Source organism: Pipistrellus kuhlii, unplaced genomic scaffold, assembly GCF_014108245.1.
Source record: "Pipistrellus kuhlii isolate mPipKuh1 unplaced genomic scaffold, mPipKuh1.p scaffold_m20_p_2, whole genome shotgun sequence".
Classification (NCBI taxonomy): Eukaryota; Metazoa; Chordata; class Mammalia; order Chiroptera; family Vespertilionidae; genus Pipistrellus; species Pipistrellus kuhlii.
The window spans coordinates 103,853,061-103,877,261 of record NW_023425515.1 but is presented as its reverse complement, the minus strand read 5'-3'; the positions used below and the strand labels follow the sequence as shown (position 1 = coordinate 103,877,261).

At 40.8% G+C, this 24,201-nt stretch overlaps 1 protein-coding gene across 8 annotated transcripts in view; it reads left to right on the top strand.

The window, feature by feature from the left end:
- Positions 1-862, top strand: part of EIF2AK3 (eukaryotic translation initiation factor 2 alpha kinase 3) — a 118,906-nt gene extending 118,044 nt beyond the window's left edge. For all 8 annotated transcript variants that reach the window (XM_036444471.2, XM_045584194.1, XM_045584196.1 and 5 more), the window contains one exon: positions 327-862. In XM_036444471.2, the coding sequence (XP_036300364.1) occupies positions 327-533 (207 nt within the window). In that variant the 3' untranslated portion in view covers positions 534-862. The remainder of the gene's footprint in view (positions 1-326) is intronic.
- The last annotated feature ends 23,339 nt before the right edge of the window (positions 863-24,201 follow it).

Here is a 24,201-nt window from a genome sequence, read left to right as displayed (position 1 = left end):
GACATGCGCTGACCACCAGAGGGCAGCCCAGAACAAAGGAAGGCCACGGCTGGCAGCCAGCAGCCACTGGAGACCCTACTTGTGCATGAATTTTGTGCACTGGGCCTCTAGTTTTTGGAATAAAGTTTTGGGACCCAGCAATGCCCATTTGTTTGCATACTGTCTGTGGCTGCTTTTGTACTGTAGTGGCAGAGCTGAGAAGTTGCAACAGAAACTGGCTTGCAAACTTAATATATTTACAGAAAAATTTTGCTGACTCTTGAACTAGGGGACTGTTTACTGTTCTACATCTGACCCATTTATCACAAAACAATTTTATGTTTCAGTATATGATGGTTCAAGACATGCTCTCTCCATCTCCCATGGAGCGGCCTGAAGCTGCACACATCATTGAAAATACTGTATTTGAGGACTTGGAATTTCCAGGAAAAACTGTGCTCAGGCAGAGGTCCCGCTCCGTGAGTTCATCAGGAACAAAACAGTCAAGACACTCCAGCGACTCCCATAGCCCTTTGCCAAGCAGCTCACCTTAGGTTGTGCCTGTGCCCTCACAGGTGACACAGAATAGTCTCTGCTTAGGATGTGACCTTCCAAAATTCTAGACTTGAGAACTTTGTTTTTTGCTCAGTTTTATTTTGAACTACTTTTTCTAAGTCAAATTTAAACTGAATTTTGGGGCATAACCTAATTTGAGCCAACTCTTGATTTTTGCTGTTCTTGAGGAGAGAACTACCACTAAATCACGTGTGGTCCTTTTTCTTAGTGGATCTCTTGCTTGACACTGGCTGGTGATACTCAGTAGCCCTCACCTGTTGCCTGGAGAGGTCAAGCAATCCCTAAAATTAATAGAGAGATATTTTTATACTGTTTATGGCTGCTTTTGTACTGCAGTGGGAGAGTGAGAAGTTGCAGCAGAAACTGGCTTGCAAACCTAATATATTTACAGAAAAATTTTGCTGATTCTTGAACTAAGGGACTGTTTAGTGTTCTTCATCTGACCCATTTATCACAGAATCATGAAAATCCCTACATATGGTAGCTATATTGTTCTAGAAATATACTTTCTAGAGATATTGCTGATTTTAAGGCTGATTTCCAAAAAGCTGACTCCATTTTTGTCCCTGGTGGGTAAATTGGGAATCTGCACTATTTAGGAGGACAAGTAGCACAAACTGCACAATGGTTTATGTCCATAGCTAGTCCTGTAGTGGCCTTTGTAGCATTATAGCTGTGTTTTTCAGATGGTTTTGGGAGGGTGTAAGAGCTCTGTACTTTACCTCCAAAAAAGGGAATGAAGCTTTTATGTAAATTGTCAGAAGTTCTGGTTTGGGGATGAAAAAAGGCCATAGCAAGAAATTAATCACATTTTATGCTTAACTTTTTTACTTATGGACTTTAAACCAAGTAAAATCTTAAGTGTCTTATATGTAATTCTATAGGCAGGTAGTTTCCCAAAACTGATTATAGAAAACAGTTTAATCATCTAACTTGTTTTTTTATTTTCACTGTAAATAAGTTTATTTTTTATTTATAAAAATTCTGAACTCAATCCGTTTGGATTGGTGGTACATAGAACACACTTAAGTGTGTTAACTATTGTGACTTCTTTCAAGTCTAAATGATTTAATAAAACTTTTATTAATTACTTATGGTTGACTCTGATTTGGGGGAATTAGCCCCAAATGGTAGTTTTTCAAATTTATAAAATGTGATCCTGCATCTAAGAAGGGTCATTACCTTCAAACTCACCCCCAACCTGTTCCAAACACATGTCTTCTCTGTTCTTTTCCAAAGATTTGACCAGGGCCTTATCCTTTTCAGAAACCAAAGGCTGAGTCCAGAGACATGAGCTCAGCCCCACTCAGCTGGCCTGGACACTGAAGAGGACCCTGCCCGGGAGGGAGACCTCAAGGCCAGGGCATGGCCTTGCTGGCTTTACTGATGCCACTGTGTGTCTGATGTGTGCCACGTGAAGGCTCGTGGCATGCTGAGTGATTAGTATATCCTAGCCAGATAACCTTTAAGGTCAAGGTGCATGCTTACTTCCATTTCTCAGACAGGTAGTGTCTGTCCCACAAAGTTATGAGCAGTTTGCAAGCTGGAAATCACATCACAGACATGGATGGCTGCGAAAAGCCAATTTCAGCATGTCCTAATTGCAAGAGTTTCATCGAAAGGTTGATGGAACTTGGGGACTCAACAAGGGCTGAGTCACATATTTTATCGCCTATTGGGAATGGCTAAAGGCATTTCCCCAAACATGAAAAGGATGCATTAAATTGATTGTTTGCTGCCAGACAGCTCAGGGCATCTTAATCTACATGTTATTGCCTCTTGTTGGCCAACACATGAACAGCCAAAGACAGTTCCCCAATCTGACAATGCTTCTGTACTAAACCCTACCCTTTGAAGTGTATATCTCCACCTGGCCCTAGGACAATTTGTGTTAATAAAAAGCAAGGAGTCATGAGACCAGAAGAACTTGGTTTCCTCAGCCAAGCTTCTTTGCCCACCTGCCCAGTATGCCTTTCAAAATTATGTTTTGTCTCTGGACTCTTTATTAATTTATGCACAGCCCCTTCTCCAGGTTTGCTGAATGCTTCTAGATGCCAGATCAAGACCACCATTGTTTAATGGCACCCAATGTCTGGCATTAGATGGCCTCTATTCAGACCTCGACTCCTTAGTACAGCCTGACCATCGTCTTTGTCCCCAGGCTCCATCCCACCTCTCTTCTCTTGGTCAGCCTGCTTCCATTGCTCCTCCCCTACTTCCTTTCTTCTTCACCCCCCAGTTACAGCTGCCGATCCTGCAATCCTCATAGGTACCCTGAGGGCTGTCCTTGGCAGGTGTTAGGATAGATGTTCTACCTGTGGGGAAGCTCAGGTCCAGAAAGGTATTGAGCTTGCCCCAGATGACAAAGCCAGCAAGAGCAGAACTGGGACCAAACCACTATTATTCTGACTTCCAGTCAGAGTTTTGCCTACTCCCTGTCCCACACTATCTTAATAATTTGCAAAATTTTTGCACAATATAATCAGTCCTGCCTTCATTTTCATTCTGTTTATGCCTTCACTGGCCTCAGGAGGAAAGGAGGCACAGGAAGTTCAGGACTGGACCAGCAGAACCTCGCGAGTCTTTGATGGTAGACAGAACAGTGTGTTCTCATCCAGAGCCCTTTCTGCTGACTCCAGACCTACTCTCCTCTCAAGTCATTGCTTTTCTGACATTTTTCTGAGCCCTTCCCTTCACACTTGCCTCTCCTTTAAACACTTTGTGCCTAACAACACTTAACCATGGTCATGGCCACAGTAATTGGTCCCAGGGCTAGGGGCACACCTTGTGATGCCAGCAATGCCTAGCATAAAACCTAGTCCTGGATTATATATTTGTGGAATTGAATTTGAAGAACATAACTCTGACATAGCTGCAGGAAATAGCCAAATGAGGAATGTGCCAGTCACTGCAATAAATATTTGGCAAAGGTTTAAGGAGAAAAGGTGTTTGAACAATTCCAGTGCTAAAAACAGATAAAGGCTCAAATTGTGAACGTTTTCTAAAGGAAGGAGATCTTATGCTTTTGTGTGTGTGTGTGTGTGTGTTTTATTTTTGTTAATCCTCACTTGAGGATATTTTTCCATTGATTTTTAGAGGGGGGGGGGTGGAGAGAAAGAGAGAGAGAAACATTGATGTGAGAGAATCACATCTGTTGGTTACCTCCCCCACGTGCTCTGACCGCACAGGGGATGGAAACTGCAACCCAGGTACTACATCCTTGACTGAGAATCGAACCGGAAACCCTTCAGTGCACAGGCCAATGCTCTGTCACTCAGCCACACTAGCCAGGGCCCTTATGCTTTAATTTAAATGAGGGGAGAAATGACCTGGGACACTTAGCACCCATATAGCTCTGTCCCTTTTCTTCCTCTTCCACTGGAGGGTATCACACCCCTCCTCCATCTGGGCCTGCACACATCCCCCAGGGTCCATGTTCTGCCTTTCAGGGAGGTGACAGTACTGATGTGAGTACTGGTCTCCAGATCAGAAAGACTAGGAGGTCTGTCTGAAAATTAGCTACCTACCCTGCTCTTTGCCTCCTAGTAGCCGACAGAAAAATGTAAATGTGTTATGTTTGGGTGGTTTCCTTTTTCCATGTGATTTCTCATTGATACTTTGGGTGCATTTACACCAAAAGCTATTGTTTCTCCAAAGAAGTGGAGGAGCTTCCAGTGTAACCACCACCAAGGGTTGAGCCGGAACTCGGGATGCTTCCTGGCCCACCTCTGGGCCCCTGCTCTTCCCACAACTAGATAATGCAGGGCGTTGCTTAAGGAGACTTCCCCCTCCTGGACTCTGCCCCAATTGAGAAGTAGCTGCCACTAGATGGCTCATTTCCACCTTTCCCACAAGAAGTAAATAGTTGAGGGCTGAAATAAAAACCTTACTTCCACCTGTCAGGATAGTCCCCTCCTCCAAACACAAGGATAGCATGACATCATGATTAAAGGTGACTGACCTAAACATACCTACCAAGTCCCACAATGTTTTTGCCGTGAACTGCCTTTAAGTTCCTCAAATGGGCAGTGACTTAAAATGATAAACATGGGAGCAGTGTGCCCAGTACTTCTAAGAGTCGTGGGTCCCTATTCCCTCGGGAAGGTTTGAAGGGAGGGCAGAAGTTAGGAAAACTTTCTCAATAGTGCCAGCACAGAGAAATGGATCAATTTGAGAATATTTTTGAGGAGAGAGGCTGGGACTCTGGAATTAACTGGATACAGGTGAAGGAGGGGAAATGGCTCCTGCTTTGTGGCTTGACCTTTAATAGAGGACAGGCGTTCTTGTGAAAACGGTGAGTTCACAGAACTGTGAAGAAAAGTTGGGGTTTTACTGGACAGAATGGGAAGCCCTTGAAAGTCTGTGAGCTGAGGAAGGATATGAGTTTCTGAGATCACTGCGGCAAGTGAGAAGGGGGTAACAGGAGAGAGGAGCCAGGACAGAAACTGGCAGAGGCCTCTGTCCAGCTAGAGGCCAGAGGACCCAGCCACATCGTTGGGAGCCCAGAGACATCCCAGGACCGGTGGCTAAAGGTATGCTGGTCCTCAACAGCCAGAGGCCACCCTCTGTTATTGCCTTCTAGTGTGGAAGTTTTAAAAATTAAATTAAAAAAATATTTTTTATTTTTTTTCTGAGAGAGAGAGAGGTATTGATTTGTTTACCACTTATTTCTTCATTCATTGGCTGATTCTTGTACTAGTATGTGCTCTGATCAGGGACTGAACCTGAAACCCAAGTGAATTGAGGTGAGGCTCCAACCAACTGAGCTGCCGGCCAGGGCTAGTGCAGACTTCTGAAGGATTTCTTCAGGGCTGCATGGCTGGGCACATGCTGCCTTCTGAAATGACGTGAGCTTTCAGAAGGCACCCAGAGACTTTGTCAGAAACGGGCAGGGGAATGTGGGTGGGAAGAGGATTGGAAATAGCTCAGGGGCCCAGGGAGGAGCCTGGCAGCAGAATGTTCACTCCCCAAAAAGGTCACAAAGCTGCCTAGAGAAGGGTTGAGAGGGTTTGATACTGAAAAGTAATGAAGGGAGAAAAGGTGTTCTCTCTCCAAAAGAATTTTTTTGAAGAAAAATCAGGGTAATGACTGAGTAAATGAAGGACATTTGTACAATGGATATTATGCAAATGAGCGACAGTATAAGTGGATTGATTGTCCACTAAATGGCAAATCTGCAAGTTACAGAGGAACTTGACTAGCATGACTGCAGCCAAAGGAGACAGCGTCTCTCTGTGTTTAAATGAAGTATTTGCATGGGCATAGAACGTTTACAAGTATCCACACCAAACCCCATACTGATTGCCGTAGGAGAGTAGAATTGGGGGAGGGCCATGCGGGAGATGAAGGTTAACTTCAAATGCAGCTCAGTCATTGTTTGACTTCTTCCAACTTGGGGATTACTACTATTAATAAAAGGAGAAAGGAAACGAATAAATCGCATCTACAATGTTTTAAATGATCTCTTCTTTGTATCCTGCTTTATAGTTTAGTGGTCTCATTTAATTCTACTAGGACCTTTGCAATTCAGAAATTTTTACTGCTGTTTTTATATTGAGGAAACAATACAATTATTAAAGGAACTTGAATAGCAAAATAGGACACTTGTAATAATCCACTTATTCCATCACTCTCTTTGCATAACAATTTTCGTTTTGAATTCCCTTCAGTCCAGAGGGCATTTTGGAGGAAGGAGGGAGGGGTGGGGAGATCCCCCTGGCTCTGCAATTACAGCCTGCTGCTCTGTTTACAGCTTTCCCTGAGCTCAGTGATCTCTTCCGCACAGCAGATACCTTGGTTGAAGATCAAGGGATAAGATAGGAAATGTTTAGCATAGAAGGTGGTAAGTACTAAGTAATAAATAGAGGTTTAAAATTAACTCATAAACTTAGTTTCTTCAACTCTAAAATAGGCATAATTGGTCAAGAGTTATTCTGGGGATTAAATGACATAATGTGGTTTGAAGTTAGACAAAAATGTAAGCAAATCTATGATTATAAGATGGGGGGAAATAGAAAGAATCCCTGGCTGTTACTATTGGGCACTCAATAAATGGAAAGGAAGGAAACAAGAGGTGAAGAAGGAAAGAAAAACAATGTCATAGTAAAATAATGCAAGTATATGCAATATAAGTACAATATATGAAGCCTTATGTTACTGTGAAAATGTAGACATTGACTAGACATATGACAAGGCTGTCATTTGATATGTGTGGAAAAGTGTTATGCTGATATGAAGGCAAAGTAATCTAGAAATGTCCTATGTTATACTGAGGGGATTGGAGCTCCCGTGGAGGGGTGTGTGTGTGTGTGTGTGTGTGTGTGTGTGCTGGGAACTTCTCCTTTCTTCTAGGGCTTTAACCCTAAGCTGTCTGTCAAAAGGCAGCCTGAAAATCAGCCCCCTTTTGACTTGGAGGGTTGTCAGGCACAGCAGGGCCAAAGGGTTTGGGGATCAAAGCTATGCAGCTGGGGTGGGGAATCCAGCTCCTGGTTCCTGGGCCACTGAGAGCCCCGCCAAGAATTGGTGCAGAGACCTGGCCAAGAGGAAGAGCTTAGACTGGCTATATGGGGGTGACAAGACACTGAAGAAAGACTGGGGTGCCCTGGACTTTGAGGGGACTTTGTATCACAGCAGTGAGTGGCCAGGGATAATGGAGGTGTGGTGCTGGGGTGTGCAACCCTGCACCCCAGGAGGAGTAGGTGGAAGGGAGGAGCCACGCCCTCCGGTCATCAACCCCCCCCCCCCTCTGTGGATTAGACTCCTCCGTGGGAGGCAAACATTCATGGATGGCCCGCTGCATTCCAAGTCCTATACTAAGCACTGTATGTCCATGGACTCTCATCTAGACCTCGCAACAACTTGGATATTATCACCCCATTTTATAGAGAAGAAGCTCAGGCTCACGGAAGATTTACCCCAAGGAGGATAAGCAGGCAACTCACAGTGAATTGTAAATATTTATGAATGAATGAATGAAAAAAGCTCCACCTTACTCTTCCGATATTCATCAGGGAATATAAATGTGAGTAAAAATGGGATACCATTTCTCCACTATTACCTGGAAAATTATTGAAATGTTTATCTGTGTGAGGGTAAGTGTGAAGAAAAAACCTCTTCCACTGAGGGAGAAATAGAAATATCAGTGGTGAGAGAGAATCATTGATCAGCTGCCTCCTGCATGCCCCACACTGGGATGGAGCTCGCAACCTGGGCATACGCCCTGACTGGGAATCAAACCAGTGCCGCCTGGTTTATAGGTGGTCGCTCATAGGTGGAGCCATGTCATCTGGGCCCGTTTTTTCTGTTGTTTCTTTTTTAAGCTTTGTCCTTTCTATTCTGATTTTTCATGGTGGAAATTTGATGCTGGGATAGGCATTCCCTATATCTTTATAGAATCAGTCCTCCAAATAATCTTACCTTTCTTCTACAAAAGAAGGCAAAAACCATGATTGAGAATAATCCAGCTATGTATGAAGTGACCAGGAATGGAGAATGTAGTATGTAAATTCCAATTTCATAGGAGCTCTTTAATACTACTTTTCTGGCTGAAGTTGTCCACCTGATCTTTGAATGTTAATGCCTGACTAATTAGGTCACTGCCTAAATTAGTTTCCTCTTGTCCCATTCACAATACTTTCTCCTGCATATACAGTTGTGATACTATATAAAGGAAAAAATATTGGAGATATTCTATATTTTATATGTAGGTTTATGTATTGTTTATGGATGCTTTTGTGCTGTTTTAGACAAAATAAAAAATTATGTTAAGGCTACATTCTTACCCCAGTTAATATTGTTTATAAAAATTCCATATGGCAGTGATACATTATTCTTTTCCCAAAATATTTTTAGATTTTGCCAAGTGTATTAAAATCAGTTAGTGTAGCCAAAACTGGTTTGGCTCAGTGGATAGAGCGTTGGCCTGCGGACTGAAAGGTCCCAGGTTCAATTCCCGTCAAGGGCGTGTACCTTAAGTTGCAGGTGTGCAAGAGGCTGCTGATCGATGTGCAAAAGGCAGCTGATTGATGTTTCTCTCTCATCGATGTTTCTAGCTCTCTATCCCTCTCTCTTCCTCTCTGTAAAATAATCAATAAAATATATTAAAAAAATAAAATAAAATCAGTTAGTATAGTTTTTACACAATGTAAGCAGTAATGTAAAAAATGAGAATAGTCTTTAGAGTAAAGGTCTGTGACTCAGAAATCTGGGGGGGAAACAGTTGTTAAGACTAAAGAAAAGCTAAAAATCTTAAGTTAATGAATATCACCATTTGCTGCTAACAAAACTTTCTAATTTATAGTTGAATTTATATGATATTCTAGGGTAGAGAATACTTTTCATCTAGTACCAGTTAAACCATCACCTTAATCCTGAATATTCATGAGTTTATGAACAATGAAGTTTGAGTAACTCTTTTTCTATTTATATACCCAAAGTTTAATAATTATGAAAGCACCCAATTAGGTCAGAGAAAAGGGGAATAAAATACAGTTTCTTATTCTGCACACAGGATCTGAATTTTGCCAGGTGCTAGACCTTATTAATAAAACATATTGTACTTTTTAAGTTTAGAAAAAAAAAGAAAAAAACCTCTTCTACATATCATGAGGAATGCAGATAGGCATGCATTTCCATGAACTTTTTGGCCAGTATCTGTCTAAATTTGAAAGCTAACTCCTCTTGACACAACAATTCCTTTTTTGGAATAAATTCTTCAAAAATAATCACACAAGTGTTAACCTTAGTGGGAATGGCAAGTAAAGGGATTATTTCTTTAAGTGTGTTCTGTTACCCTGCAGCAGCTGAATGGGAAGGAGGGGGCTATCCACTCTGACTCAGGTGATCACTGCCCCAGGGTGTCTTCTGAGGGGAAGGCTGCAGGTGAGTACTGTTTACATGCAGAATCTGCAGGGGTGCTGGCTAAAATGCACAGGAGAGGAGCTTCCTTCCCCCCTCTCCCCCCCCCCCACCCCCCAGATTTGAAAAGTAAAAAAACTTTAGGGGTGTTTGCACTAGAATCTACATTTTAAAAGCTCCCTTCATGATTCTAAAACACCACTTTTCTATCTTGATAGAATATGAGACTACTGGGCCTTTTAAAAAATTACAATATCCACACTACACTCCAGCCCTATTTATCACAATCTCTGAGTATGGGGCCCAGGCATCAGCTTTTTGTAAAGCTCCCAGGTGATGCCCAGGTTGCAGTCAAGACTAAGAGCCACAGGCCTTGCCACCTTAGTGTGGCTGCTGGACCGGGAGCTCTGGCAGAAACACAGATTCTCAGGTCCTACCCCAGATCTGCTAGATAGGAGGTTTCATTTCAGCCTCGCCCCAGCCTCCTGCCACTATTGCAGCTGGGCCATGGACAATTTACTCCTATCTCCTGAGCAACTCCTGTGGGAAAGGGGCAGTTCTAGAGGAAGCTATAGCTCTTCTCTCACATCCCTAAAATCCGGGCAGACTCAGGTTGAGGGAAAACTGGCCTGAGAACAGTTCAAATGCAGACTTATCAGAACTCCAGGTGGATTAGATGCTGAAAGCAAATCAACAATGTGAGGCATCTGGTAAAACTTTAGAATCCAATAGGTTGCACTCATTGGTCTCCATCTCTGGTCTTCCCGCCTCTAGTCTTAAACCACTCATGCTGACATGAAAAAGAATATTTTACTGCACAAAGCTGGCCATGCTAGTATTTATTCTATTTACTATCTTCTGAAAGCTCCTGGTTATCCTCAAGTTAAAAGTCAAACTCATGAGTGTTGACACAGGAAATGTCCAAATCAATAGGAAATTTTTTATGAGTTTAGAGTCAAACTGACAACAATGCCAGAAGCAAGATCTCACATACTACAGAGAATGACAGTTTTGCAACTTCTTTTATTCATTTGAAATTAAGGAAGAATGTAAAGAAGATTACATGGAGGTGGGAAAAAGCAAGAAGGGAATTGGATTACAGGAAATTATAGGCCAATATCCCTGATGAACATAGATGCTAAACTCCAACAAAATATTAACAAGCCAAATCCAGCAATAATTTTAAAAAAATTATACACCATGATCAAGTGGGAGTTATTCTTGGGATGCAAATTCTTGGGGTACAATATCCACAAAACAATAAATGTGATACACCACATAAACAAAATGAAGCATAAAAACCACATGATCATTCAATAGATGCAGAGAAAGCATTTGATAAAACCCAGCATCCATTTAAACTAAAAACTCAGCAAAGTAGGAATAGAGGGAACATACCTCAATGTAATAAAGGCCATACATATATAACAAACCCACAGCCAACATCATATTCAATGGACAAATAGTACAAGCATTATCCTTAAAATCAGGAATAAGACAGGGATGTCCACTTTTACCACACTTCTCACCATAGTACTGGAAGTCCTTACCACAGCAATCAGACAAGGAGAAGAAATACTAGATAGCCCTAGCCAGTTTGGTTCAGTGGATATTGGTCTGTGGACTGAAGGGTTCCAAATTCGATTCCAGTCAAGGGCACATACCCAGGTTCCAGGCTCAATCCTTGGCCCTGGACAGGGCGCGTGTGAGAGGCAATCAATTGATGTGCCTTTCTCACATCAATGTTTCTCTCTGCCTCTCCCCCTCCCTTCCACTCTCTCTAAAAATCAATGGGAAAATATCCTTGGGTGAGGGCTAACATAAAAAAGAAGAAGAAATAAATGGCATTTAAATTGGAAAGAGGTAAAGCTGTTTTTATTTGCTTTATAACATGACACTGTATATAGAGAACCCTAAAGATTCCATCAAGAAACTACTATAATAAATGAATTCAGTAAAATAGCCGGATAAAAGTAAATATCCATAAATAAGTTGCATTTTTATATATCAATAATGAGCTATCAGAAAGGGAAACTAAAAACTAAAAGTAAAAAAAAAAATCCCACGTACAGTTGCTTTAAAAAAATACCTAGGAATAAATTCAACCAAGGATGTAAAAGACTTGTACTTAGCAAATTATAAGACCCTGAAGAAAGAAATTGAAGAAGATATAAACAAGTGGAAACTTATACCATGTTCATTGATAGGAAGAAATAGCATCATTCAAATGTCCATAATATCCAAAGCAATCTGTATATTCAATGCAATTCCTATCAAGATACCAATGGCATACTTCACAGAACTAGAACTAATATTACAAAAATTTTCATGGAACCATGAAATAATAAATTCACCATAGGAAAACATTTATGGTTATTATATGGAAGATGTACTACAGTGGTAATAATTATGCAGGTTAAAAGGTTATTTTTGCTTTTTTAGATTAGAAAATCTCTTAGAATTTTATAATATTGCATGTTTGTGAAGACAGGAGACAGGCACCTTCATATACTGTTGATGGAGTTATATTTGGGTGCAATTTTCTCAATGAAGGAATTTGACTATATTCTATCTATCTATCTATCTATCTATCTATCTATTTATTATCAAGGAATTTTGAAAATGTCTTTCTTTTTGACTTTGTAATGCCCTTCTACCGTGTTTTCCCGAAAATAAGACATCCTCAGGAAATAAGACCTAGTGCTTGGAAAGATAAGACATCCCCTGAAAATAAGACCTAGCGCAACTTTGGGAGAAAAAATTAATATAAGACACTGTCTTATTTTCGGGGAAACAGGGTAGTACTACTCAAAATTAGCAAAAGAGCTTAGAAATATTTATCTTAGTAGTGATAAGAATAAGATTTAAAATATCTAAATGTGCCGAAACCGGTTTGGCTCAGTGGAAGAGCATCGGTCTGCAGACTGAAAGGTCCCAGGTTCGATTCCGGTCAAGGGCATGTACATTGGTTGCTGGCACATCCCCGGTAGGGAGTGTGCAAGAGGCAGCTGGTCGATGTTTCTCTTTCATCGATGTTTCTAGCTCTGTCTCTCTCCCTTCCTCTCTGTAAGAAAATCAATAAAATATATATTAAAAAAAACAACAACAACCGTGATAAAAAAAAAAAAAAATCTAAATGTCCTGCAATAGGGAAATAGTTGGAAATACTATGACACTCCAAAAGTGAACCAATCACCATTTTAAAGAATGGGTTCATTACTTTTACATGAACCAAACAGAACTAAAAAATTTATGTGCATGATTTCACTGTGAGAAAAGTACTATTTTTATCTTCATCCATTACAGTTGAGGAAATGAAGGCAATTAACTTACCCAAAAGCATACAACTACTGAATAAAAGCCAAAAATCAGATCTGTTTTTTGACACCCTTAAAAAAAATCTTTAAAAAAAAACAAAAAACACACAAAACACTGAGGAAATTGTTTATAATCTAATAAGAAAAAAATAATCAAGATATAAAATTGTATATCCAGTCTGATCTCAACTATCTAAAAATGTGCTTTTAAAAAAAATTAAAAGGAGCTCTAACTAGTTTGGATCAGTAGACAGAGTGTTGACAACTGAAAGGTTCCAGGTTCAATTATGGTCAAGGACACATGGCCAGGTTGTGAGCTCCATCCTTAGTAGGGGGCCAGTAGGAGGCATGCAGGAGTCAGCCAATCAATGAGTCTCATATTGATGTTTCTATCTCCCTCTTCCTTCCTCACTGAAATCAATAAAAATATGTTAACAAATTAAAAGAAAGTAAAAGAAACTAATGTTTATGCATGATAGACTAATGAATGCTTTGTTTTTTATAATTTTATATTTTCTAAATTGCCAACAATTAACCAATAATTTAGTAATCAGTATTAAGCAAAAGATAAAATGGAGTATTAGGAAGAATTGTCTCTATGCTAGAAATAGCATCCTTTTTGCTCACTAGTAAAACTTTCAAATTATAATCCACAATTTTAATACAACTAATACTAGGCTATAATATACTATTTAAAACTGAAAATATTTAGCCTACATGTTAGAATATGCAATTTCTAAATCGCCTAAAGTGAAAGATAAAATTCTACTTTAGGTTCTATAAACATAAGAAGCAAATTTCAAGAATAAAAATATAAATTAGGCATGTTTAGGAGTTCTCATTAGACACTGAGGCACATTTATTGTCAGCAGTGCAAGACCTGCCCCTAGGTGTGTCCCTGTTGGGCTGTGTGCAGTCTTGTTGTAGTTAATCCTTGATTGCTGTTGGCATCACTGGGTGGTAGGACTAACTATAGGGGAAGATCTGCTGTGCAGGAAACACCCCAATAGAGCAGGACTTGCTTCAGTGGGGCTTTAATATTCAATGAATCCTCCTCTTGAGTGTGTCACTCATGGAGGTGGTAGGGTTGTAATCTGGTATGGTCAAAATTGACCACGAATGCACTGACTCTGGGGCCTCCCAGGAGGTGCAAAGTCAGCCTCTTCCTGAGCCCTTCCCAGGGTCCCCCAGCAGAAGTTACAAAGCAATCTGTAGATGGTTACTACCTGTGTTCTGCTTGGAGGTGCCAAGGAGAGGCCAAGCTGTGAATCAGGGTGAGCTGCCACTAGTTCTGGGCCTGGGACCACTTATTGGGAAATACAGGACACACTGATGTATGAGAGATTTTAGGAAAGTCCAAAGCATGAGGCAAGAGAGGTCAGTTGTATGGAAAAACCATTGAAAATGGCTTGGATAAGTCTATAAGTAGAGAGAAGCAGAGTCTCAGGGAATCACCAGGATAGGCGAAAAGTGTGAGTTAGGTTGATGGAAATTCAGATATGGTACCAGGCTAGCTGGCTCTGTGACAGGGAGGGGTAAGCAAAGGAATACTGGCTTCTGCCAGCAATTCTCTCTGGGAGAAAGCTGCCCTTCCAGCACTTACCCTGATTCCAGACAAGTTAGTTCCTCCCTAGATGTCCCAGGTTCCTTTCAAGCTACTGCTCCAATGCTGTAGCTCAGAGTGGAGTGTGTCAGAGTAAGTCAGTGCATGTGCCCTTTAAGAGAAACTGCCTGGTGGGACATTTTCCAAGATAGACCACACATTAGGACACAGGCAAAATCTCTCCAAATTCAAGAAGATTGAAATCATAGCAAGATCCTCTCAGACCAATGGAACAGAACAGAGAACCCAGAAATCGACCCAAGTGATTATCCTCAATTAATATTTGACAAAGGAGACAAGAGCATACAATGGAGTCAATACAGTTTCTCCAATAAATGGTCTTGGGAAAACTGGACAGATACATGCAAAAATATGAAACTAAACCACCAACTTACACTATACACAAAAATAAACTCAAAATGATTAAAGGATTTAAATGTAAGATGGGAAACCATAAAAATCTTAGAAGAAGCCATAGGCTTCAAAATATCAGACATATGTCATATCAGCAATATTTTTACCAGTACAGCTCTTAGGGCAATAAAAACCTAAGGAGAAAAAAAAAAAAAATGGAACTACATTAAAATAAAAAGCTACTGCACAGCAAAAGAAACCATCAACAAAACAACAAGAAAACCCACTGCATGGGAGAACATATTTTCCAATGTTATCTCCGATAAGGGTTTAATCCCCAAAATTTATAGGGAACTCATACAATTTAACAAAAGGAAGACAAACAATCCAATAATAAAAAAAAAATGGGCAGAGGACCTAAATAGACTCTTTTTAAAAGTGAATACACAGAAAGCCAAGAGACATATGAAAGCATGCTCAAAGTCACTAATCTTCCAAGAGATGCAAATTAAAACAACAATGAGGTACCATCTCACACCTGCCAGAATGGGTATTATCAACAAATCAACAAATGACAAGTGCTGGCGAAAAAAAGAAACCCTTGTGCACTGCTGGTGGGAATGCAGATTGGTGCAGCCATTATTAAAAACAGTATGGAACTGGGACTGGTTTGGCTCAGTGGATAGAGCATCAGCCTGCGGACTGAAGGTTCCCAGATTCGATTTCGGGCAAGGGCATGTACCTTGGTTGCAGGCACATCCCCAGTGGGGTGTGTGCAGGAGGCAGCTGATCGATGATTCTCTCATCGATGTTTCTTACTCTCTATCCCTTTCTCTTCCTCTCTGTGAAAAATCAATAAAATATATTTTAAAAATAAAAACAAACAAACAAAAAACCAGTATGGAGCTTCCTCAAAAAGTGAAAAATATCCCTGACTCAGTGGGATAAAGTGTAAGTTGGTTTGGCTCAATGGATGGAGCGTTGGCCTGTGTACTTAAGGGTCCCCGGGGTCGATTCTGGTCAGGGACATGTACCTTGGTTGCGGGCACATCCTCAGTGGGGGGTCTGCGGGAGGCGAGGTGGCTGATTGATGTTTCTCTCTCATTGATGTTTCTAACGCTATCTCTCCCTTCCTCTCTGTGAAAAAAAAATTAATAGAATATATATATATTTTAAAGTGAAAAGTAGAATTCCCACTTGAGCCAATAATCCCACTTCTAGGAATATATCCCAAGAAAACAGAAACACCAATTAGAAAGGATATGTGTTCATAGCAGCACAATTTGTGTTCTTAGCAGCACAATTTGCCATAACTAAGATTTGGAAACAGCCTAAGTGCCCATCAGCAGATGAGAGGATTAAAAAACTGTGGTACATGCCGAGACCGGTTTGGCTTAATGGATAGAGCGTCAGCTTGGGGACTGAAAGGTCCCGGGTTCGATTCCGGTCAAGGGCATGTACCTTGGTTGCGGGCATATCCCCAGTAGGAGGTGTGCAAGAGGCAGCTGATCGATGACTCTCTCTCATCGATGTTTCTAGCTCTCTATCTCTCTCCCTTCCTCTCTGTACAAAATCAATAAAATATATTAAAAAAAATAATAATAAAAATAAAATAAAATAAAAAACTGTGGTACATCTACACAATGGAATACTATGCTGCTGTAAAAAAGAAGGAATTATTACCATTTGCAACATCGTGGATGGAACTGGAGAGTATTATGCTAAGCAAAATAAGCCAGTCAGAGAAAGATAAATATTACATGATCTTACTCATTTGTGGAATATAATGACCAATATAAATTGATTAACAAAAACAGATCCAGAGATAGAGAAGCATTGAAGAGACCTCAGAAGGAAAGTGGGGAGGGGGGGATAATGGGGAAAGATCAACCAAATGATTTGTATGCATGCATATAAGCCTAACCAATGGACACAGACATCAGGGAGATGAAGGCAGGAGTGGGGTGGGTGGGAGGATAATATGGGAAAAAGGACACATGTAATACCTTAATCAATAAAGAAAAAAACACACACAGTGTTACATCTACTGATAGAATACTATGCTCCTGTAAAAAAGAAAGAACTCTAACATTCTCAACAACATGGATGGACATAGAGAACATTATGTTAAGTGAAATAGGCCAGTCAGAGAAAGATAAATATCACATGATCTCACTCATTTGTGGAATATAATGAACAATATAAACTGATGAACAAAAACAGATCCAGAGGCAGAGAAGCATCAAAAAGACTGTCAGACTTCAGAGGGAAGGCAGAGGAGGAGGGAAAGAGATCAACCGTAGGACCTGTATGCACGCATATAAGCATTTATTTATTTATGATAAATCTTTATTGTTCAGATTATTACAATTGTTTCTCATTTTTCCCCCATAGCTCCCCTCCACCCCACTCTCTGTCCTTACCTCCCCCCACAGTCCTCATCCATAGGTGTATGATTTTTATTCAGTCTCTTCCCATACCCTTCATACAGAAACCTCTTTCCCCCTGAGAATTATCAATTCACTCCCATTCTATGCCTCTGATTCTATTATATTCACCAATTTATTCTGTTCCTAAGATTTTTAATTCACTTGACTTTTAGATTCACTTGATAGTTATGTATTTGTTCTTCATAATTTTTATCTTTACTTTTTTCTTCTTCTTCCTCTTCTTACAGAATACCTTTCAGCATTTCATATAATACTGGTTTGGTGGTGATGAACTCTTTTAGCTTTTTCTTATCTTTATCTCAATTCTGAATGATAACTTTACTGGGTAGAGTAATCTTAGTTGTAGGTTCTTGCTATTCATCACTTTGAATATTTCTTGCCACTCCCATCTGGCTTGCATAGTTTTTGTTGGGAAATCAGCTGATAATCATATAGGTGCTCCCTTGTAAGTAACTTTGTTTTCTCTTGCTGCTTGTAAGATTCTCTCTTTGTCTTTTGCCCTGGGCATTTTAATTATGATGTGTCTTGTTGTGGTCCTCTTTGGATTCCTTTTGTTTGGGGTTCTCTGCGCTTCCTGGACTTGTAAGTCTATTTCTTTGACCAGGTGGGGGAAGTTTTCTGTCATTATTTCTTCAAATAAGTTCTCAGTATCTTGCTTTCTTTTTCTGGCATCCCATAATTCTGATGTTGGTACACTTGGTTGTCCCAGAGGCTTTTTACACTATATTCAACTTTCTGAATTCTCTTCTCTTCTTACTTCTCCAGAAGAGTGTCCTTTGCCTCTTTGTATTCCAAATATTTGACTTGATTCTTGTGTTCCTCTAGTCTGCTGTTGGGTCTCTGTATAATATTTTTTATTTCAGTCAGTGTATGTTTAATTTCTAGTTGGTTCTTTTTCATATCCTTAAGGGTCTTGTTAAATTTATTGGCCTTTTCTAGGAAATTCTTGAAAAACCTTTTAACTGTGGTTTTGAACTCTATATCCAGTCACTTATTCTCCACCATTTCTTTCGTTTGTGATATCTGTTTCCTTGTCTCATTTTCGCTGCTTCCCTGAGTTGGTAGAGTAGCTTTGCAGGCCTGGGTGTCCTATATGGTTCAGTGGGTCAGCCTCCCAGTTGCCTGAGGTGGACACTGTTGGTGAACCCCTTTGTGGACTGTGTGTACAGCCTTGCTGTAATTAAGTCTTGATTGTTGTTGGTGTCACTGGGAAGAATTGATCTCCAGGCCAATTGGCTGTGAGGACCTACTGTGTCTATAACTGAAGAATTGCTGTGCTGGAGACACATTTATGGGACAGGACTTGTTCTAGTGGGGCTTTGGTGCTCACTGAGTCTGCCTCTTGAAGTGTCCCTTTTGAGAATAGTTGAAATCTGGTGTCATCTCACACAGACCACTAGATACACTAGTTTTTGGATCCTCAATTGGATGCAAGTCAGCTACTGTCTGAGGCCACCCCACAGGAGCTACTGCGAGAACTGCAGTTTTCTCTTTGCTTGAAATTTGGAGATTTTGGAGCTGTCTGATTGGAGCTGTAGTTTATTTGGTTAAGCTGCCACAGGGCAGACCATTTATATGCAAAAGCCTTCACAGAGCTTGGGTGTGTTTGTAGATTGTGCTGGGTGGGGTCTCAGGGTGTCCCTAAGCTAGGGCATGGCAAACAACGATGGCTGCCAGCCAGCCTTCTCTGCCTTTTTGCCTTTTCAAGTTCCCGAATTTCCAAGTCCCCTCGTCCCAGCGACCCAGCTCAGTAAACAATGATTGCTGCAAGCACGTCTGCAAAATAGTTATCCTTACTTCTGACCCGATGCCGGACAGACCAGCTTCTCCCTGTAGGCATCTGAGTCCCCCGTGTCTCCCCAGAAACTGGATTTCAGAATTGAAAAAAAGCAGCACATCCAGTCGCCCGCCACCAGCCTGATTCTCGTTCCTCTGTAATTCAGTTTTTCAGCACTTGTGCTCTTTCCTCTTTCCTTCTTAGTTGTAGAACTTCTGCTAAGTCAGTTTTTCCATGGTTCTGGGTGATAGACATTTTGTCTTTTAGCTGTAGTTTTAAAATTGTTGTGCGAAGTGGCAGTTTAGGCGTTTACCTTTGCCACCATCTTGGTTTCTCCTTCTAGTTGTAAATTTTTTTAAAATATATTTTTTTATTGATTTCAGAGAAGAAAGGAGAGAGAGAGAGATAGAAACATCAATGATGAGAGAATGATTGGCTGCCTCCTGCACACCCTCTATTGGGAATCAAGCCCACAACTGGGGCATGTGCCCTGTCTGGGAATCAAACTGAGACCAGCTGGTTCATAGGTCAATGTTCAACCACTGAGCCACACCAGTGGGGCTAAGTTGTAAATTTTGATGGGAGTCAGCAAGTACCTTGTTTACCTAGGATATCATCTTGCTTCCCTTTCCATCTTCATTTCTTTTTTCCTTGTGTGTTTTATGCTGTACTTTTTGAATAGAATATTAACAGTAACCCACTCTGCTCAAACAAATCAAGTAAAAATAAAACTTGGGCTGAAAGCGGTTTGGTCAGTGGTAGAGCATCGGTCTGCAGACTGAAAGGTCCCAGGTTCGATTCTGGTACATCGGGCACATCCCCAGTAGGGGGTGTGCAGGAGGCAGCTGGTCGATGTTTCTCTCTCATCAACGTTTCTAGCTCTCTATCTCTCTCCCTTCCTCTCTGTAAAAAATCAATAAAAGATTTTTTTTTAAAAATCAATAAAATATATTTTAAAAAAAAACTTGGTCAAGCATCTATCTACCTTTGTCCCATTTAATTAGTTATCTTTACCTCTCTATTCCTATAATTTATATATGACAATGTTCATAATTCACATAATAATTGAAGAAAAAACTTTTCTCTTGTATTAATAAGACCGGAGTGTATTTACTGAATACTTTATTAGTATGCATATTTATATCTCATCTCATCTGTTTTTATTAATGGTATTCCTTAACAAAATTAAATGTGTACTTGAATTCTGCAAATATATGTGATTTACATTGGTTCTACATTTTTAAACAGGCTTTATATAGAAATGTGGTTTTCAAAAACATTGATTATCCAGAGTGGTGGATTTTAGACCCACTTTTCTTCTGCATGTTCTAGGCATGGTCCTTGCCCAGGCAGACCACAACACCTTGGGGTTCCCTATACCCATCATCCTGACATCCTCCCTCCCCATGCTTTGGGCCCTGTCATGTTCTGGGAGACTAGATACTGCTGTCCCATGGCAGATCTGTTTTCAACTTTTTTCTTCTTTTGGCTTAGTCACCTGCCAAAGCCTCACACCTCCTCTGACCCCATGCCTTAATTTCCCCTCTTCTGATGTGAGTGGTTGAGTGTAGTGTGTGTGCCAGTATGGTTCTCTGGTATGAAAGAGCCTATCTGGGTGGGGATGAGGGATCTACAGTCCTGACAGCTCTCATTCCAAAGCTAATTGCATGGGTGAAATTCAACCCCGGCCTGAAGGCTCATATTCTCCATCTAAAAATTCTGCCCCTGCATGGCCTTGGCCTGTCATGCATCTCTGAAGGCTTCAGTTTCCTAGTTGGATAGTGGTGAGTTGGACAAAGAACTGCTAAACCTGCATTCAATCTGGAGGCAGTCCAAGGTCCCAGCTCCCTGTGACTGATGTTGCAGGGGCATCAATAGCACCCTCTGGCCTTCCTCAAGGGTAGAGTTGCTCCCATGGCTCAGCAGGACTTTCTGTCCTACAGCCAAGAAAGGGTTTCAGTTTCGCTTTACTGTGTGGACCAAGGGAAGAGGCATAGTTTCCCAAAAAGAAACAGAGTCAGGAACTACTGGTAGATGAAATGAATGTGGAACTGGTGAAAACTGGGTCTTCAGAATTCTATGGGCAATGTCACCCCTGCATCTGCCATGGTCAATATAAGGTTGTATCCCAGAGATGAGAAGTGACTCATCCAGATTCACACAGTACTTCAGGGTAAAGATAGAACTTTTTTTTAATATTGTATTTCCCTACAGAGAGCCAAAAACTCAGACAAGAGGGAGAATCCTGTGCTTGTCATGGAAGATAATTATGGCCATGGACCATCCCTACTGAGAGTTGACTGTTCACCTTAACAGGAGGCCTTCTGTCTTTCTACCCCAGAATTTATTAGCTATTGTCTTTTCTCAAGACTGTCTGTTGGTGCCAGAAGTCTACTGGAGCAGTCACTTGAACCACTCTACCTTTTAAGTTATGCAGCATAGCCAGTGTTGGGTCTATACTATCTACTACCTTCCAAGCACATAACTTCCACAATTTCAGCAGGACATCACTACATATGATTGCAAATACCAATGCTGCATGGGCATTAAGCTTGGAGAGATTGCACTTTTTCACATGGTCATTCAGGAAACCAGACTTTTCCAACAATGTGACCTCCCCATGCCTTCAACATCCATCAGAAGTGGGAGATCATGGGAAATGCATGTGGGAGGTTTTCACAAGCCAGGTCTGTAATGCAGTTGCTTTCCTCTTGCATTGGCAAAGAATAACACTGTCATGTGTCCATGAGTCTGGGAGAGACAGTCCTGTTGTAGGCCCCGAGAGAAGAGAATGAATTTTAAAATATATATATTTTATTGATTTCATGAGAGAAAGGGAGAGGGAGAGAAAGATAGAAACATTAATGATGAAAGAGAACCTTTGATTGGCTGCCTCCTGCAAGCCCCACACTGAGGATCGAGCCCACAACCCAAGCATGTGGCCCAATTGGGAATCAAACTGTGACCTTCTAGCTCATAGGTCAATGCTCAACAACTGAACCACGTTGATTGGGCAAGAAGAGAATGGATTTTGATGGAGAACTAATGTTCTCTGCCACAGTGAGTAACTCATTTAGGTTCCTAGTGTGTTTTAAACCAATCATGAGCATTTACAATATGCCAAGTGCTGTACTAAGGGCTTAAGTATGTTTTGATTGAGCAGCAGTTGGCCTGGAGACAGTAAGGCATGGTGTGACATGCCTGGCATCCTGGGAGAAAGCAAACAAGTGGGAAGACTCTGCAAGTTCAGTGAATAATTCTAGATGGTGAAGGTGACTGGAGATGACTGCAGGTGAGGTCTACTTTCAGAGAAAAAGGAACTTGATGGCTGGAGGAAGATGAACACAGGAATGATAGAAGCAGGTTATTCATGTACAAGAGTTTAGAAGGAATACTATGCAACAATGAAACATATTTTATAGAAATTGAAAGGAATGAGATAATTGCTTATATAGAGTGAAAAACTGAAGCTATAGTGATCCCATTTTTTTAAAAACTCTTTATGAAGTTAGATGGCATTATACAGATATGTTGAGTTGTAGTCTTTCCCATTTAAAAATATTTTATTGTTGATATGATCAAGAAGATTTAACAAATATATATGTATGTATGTATGTATGTATTTAAAACTATATATATATTATTGATTTTTTACAGAGAGGAAGGGAGAGAGAGAGAGAGAGCTAGAAATGTCGATGAGAGTGAAACATTGACCAGCTACCTCTTGCACACTCCCTACTGGGGATGTGCCCGCAACCAATGTACATGCCCTTGACCGGAATCGAAACTGGGACCTTTCAGTCTGCAGACGGATGCTCTATCACTGAGCCAAACTGGTTTCGGCTGTATGTATGTATTTTAAAGCAGACATACAAAGTTGTGAGGTAGACAGGTTATTCCCAACTCTTTCCCTCTCTATTTGCTATGCTGGGACCCAGGGTCTGGCTCAGATGCACAATAAGTGCTCCCTGAAATACTGCACCTGGGAACCAGCCTATATTTTTACAGTGAGAAACACCAAGATGTTGACTTGCACTAAAATGCACTCAACAAACATTGAATTTTATAAACTGTAATTCGTTTAAAGGAAAGCTTGGGGAAATGGCTCACTGTTTTGGCTGTGATTCCTGACAGCTCTCTTGCCATTTCTCATGGAGCCACCATGGGGCAGTGCCTGTCTGCTGGGACAAAGGTACTGCTCTGCCTCAAGGTTCCTTTATCCACTCGCTCTCTTCAGAAAGTCTTTTGTAACTGTAGGGGATTTTTTGAAGGAATATTTACTTGATATTTCCTTTTGATTTTATTAGGAAGGTAATGAAAATCCACTACCTGTACCAGACATAAGGTGAGCCACTGAGAGGAAGATGTACCTGCAACACAAGCAAACATGGGAAGTGATGTGTCCATCATCCATCTGTGTCCACTTCCATTCTTTTATCTTTTCCTCCAGTTAGACATAAACCTCTATTTTTGTAATGCACTAATGGTAGTTGTTCATTTGTGGCTCCTCCTTAATGACCTGAGTGCTCCATTCAAAGACTATAGATACACTGCAAAACTCTGGGAGGCCCAATGAATGTATTGGGCAAGATATCTCAGCAAAAGTCTGCCCAAATGGGAAATCTGTTCAGCATAGCCAGTGTTGGGTCTATTCTATCTACTACCTTCCAAGCACAGGGTCTGCTTTTCCCTGGAATGGTGGCTAAAGTTAATGGGAGGCTGACTGTCCTGGGACTTGTTGGTTTTGGCAGCATGATTTCCATGTTAATTTTGGTTTCTCCTTTGAGATCTGTAGAGTCTAAACAAATCTCTATGATGTCTTATGTTCATGTCTCCTAATGAACCAGATATGGTGTATATCCCTATAAGAGCACTTCATACACTAGAGGAAATTTTCCCTCAGGCATCCCCACAAAGACCCTTAGTTACCTAAGAATACCCAAGATTTGGGTTGGGTAAGCAAATGTCCTTTCTTTTTGCAGCTAAAGAGAGTTCGGCTTTTAATGTAACCACAAAGATTTTGTTCAGACTCTCGATAAGCAATCCAATAAAAAACAAAGTTAAAAGCAGCAACCCCTTTTATCTTTCTTTCCCAGGGTTACCACAACTGTTATTCACCTGAAGATTTTCTAAGAATAGCTCAAATAAAATCAAGACCTGCTACTTAAAGCAGGAAGGCCCGGAATTCCAAGAGAAAGCTCCCTCAAGTTTGCCTTATGCGAAGCAGGGAGTCGGTGGAGCACAGGCACCCCTGCTGGGGTGATCCTGGGTGGGCTTCATCAGCATCCT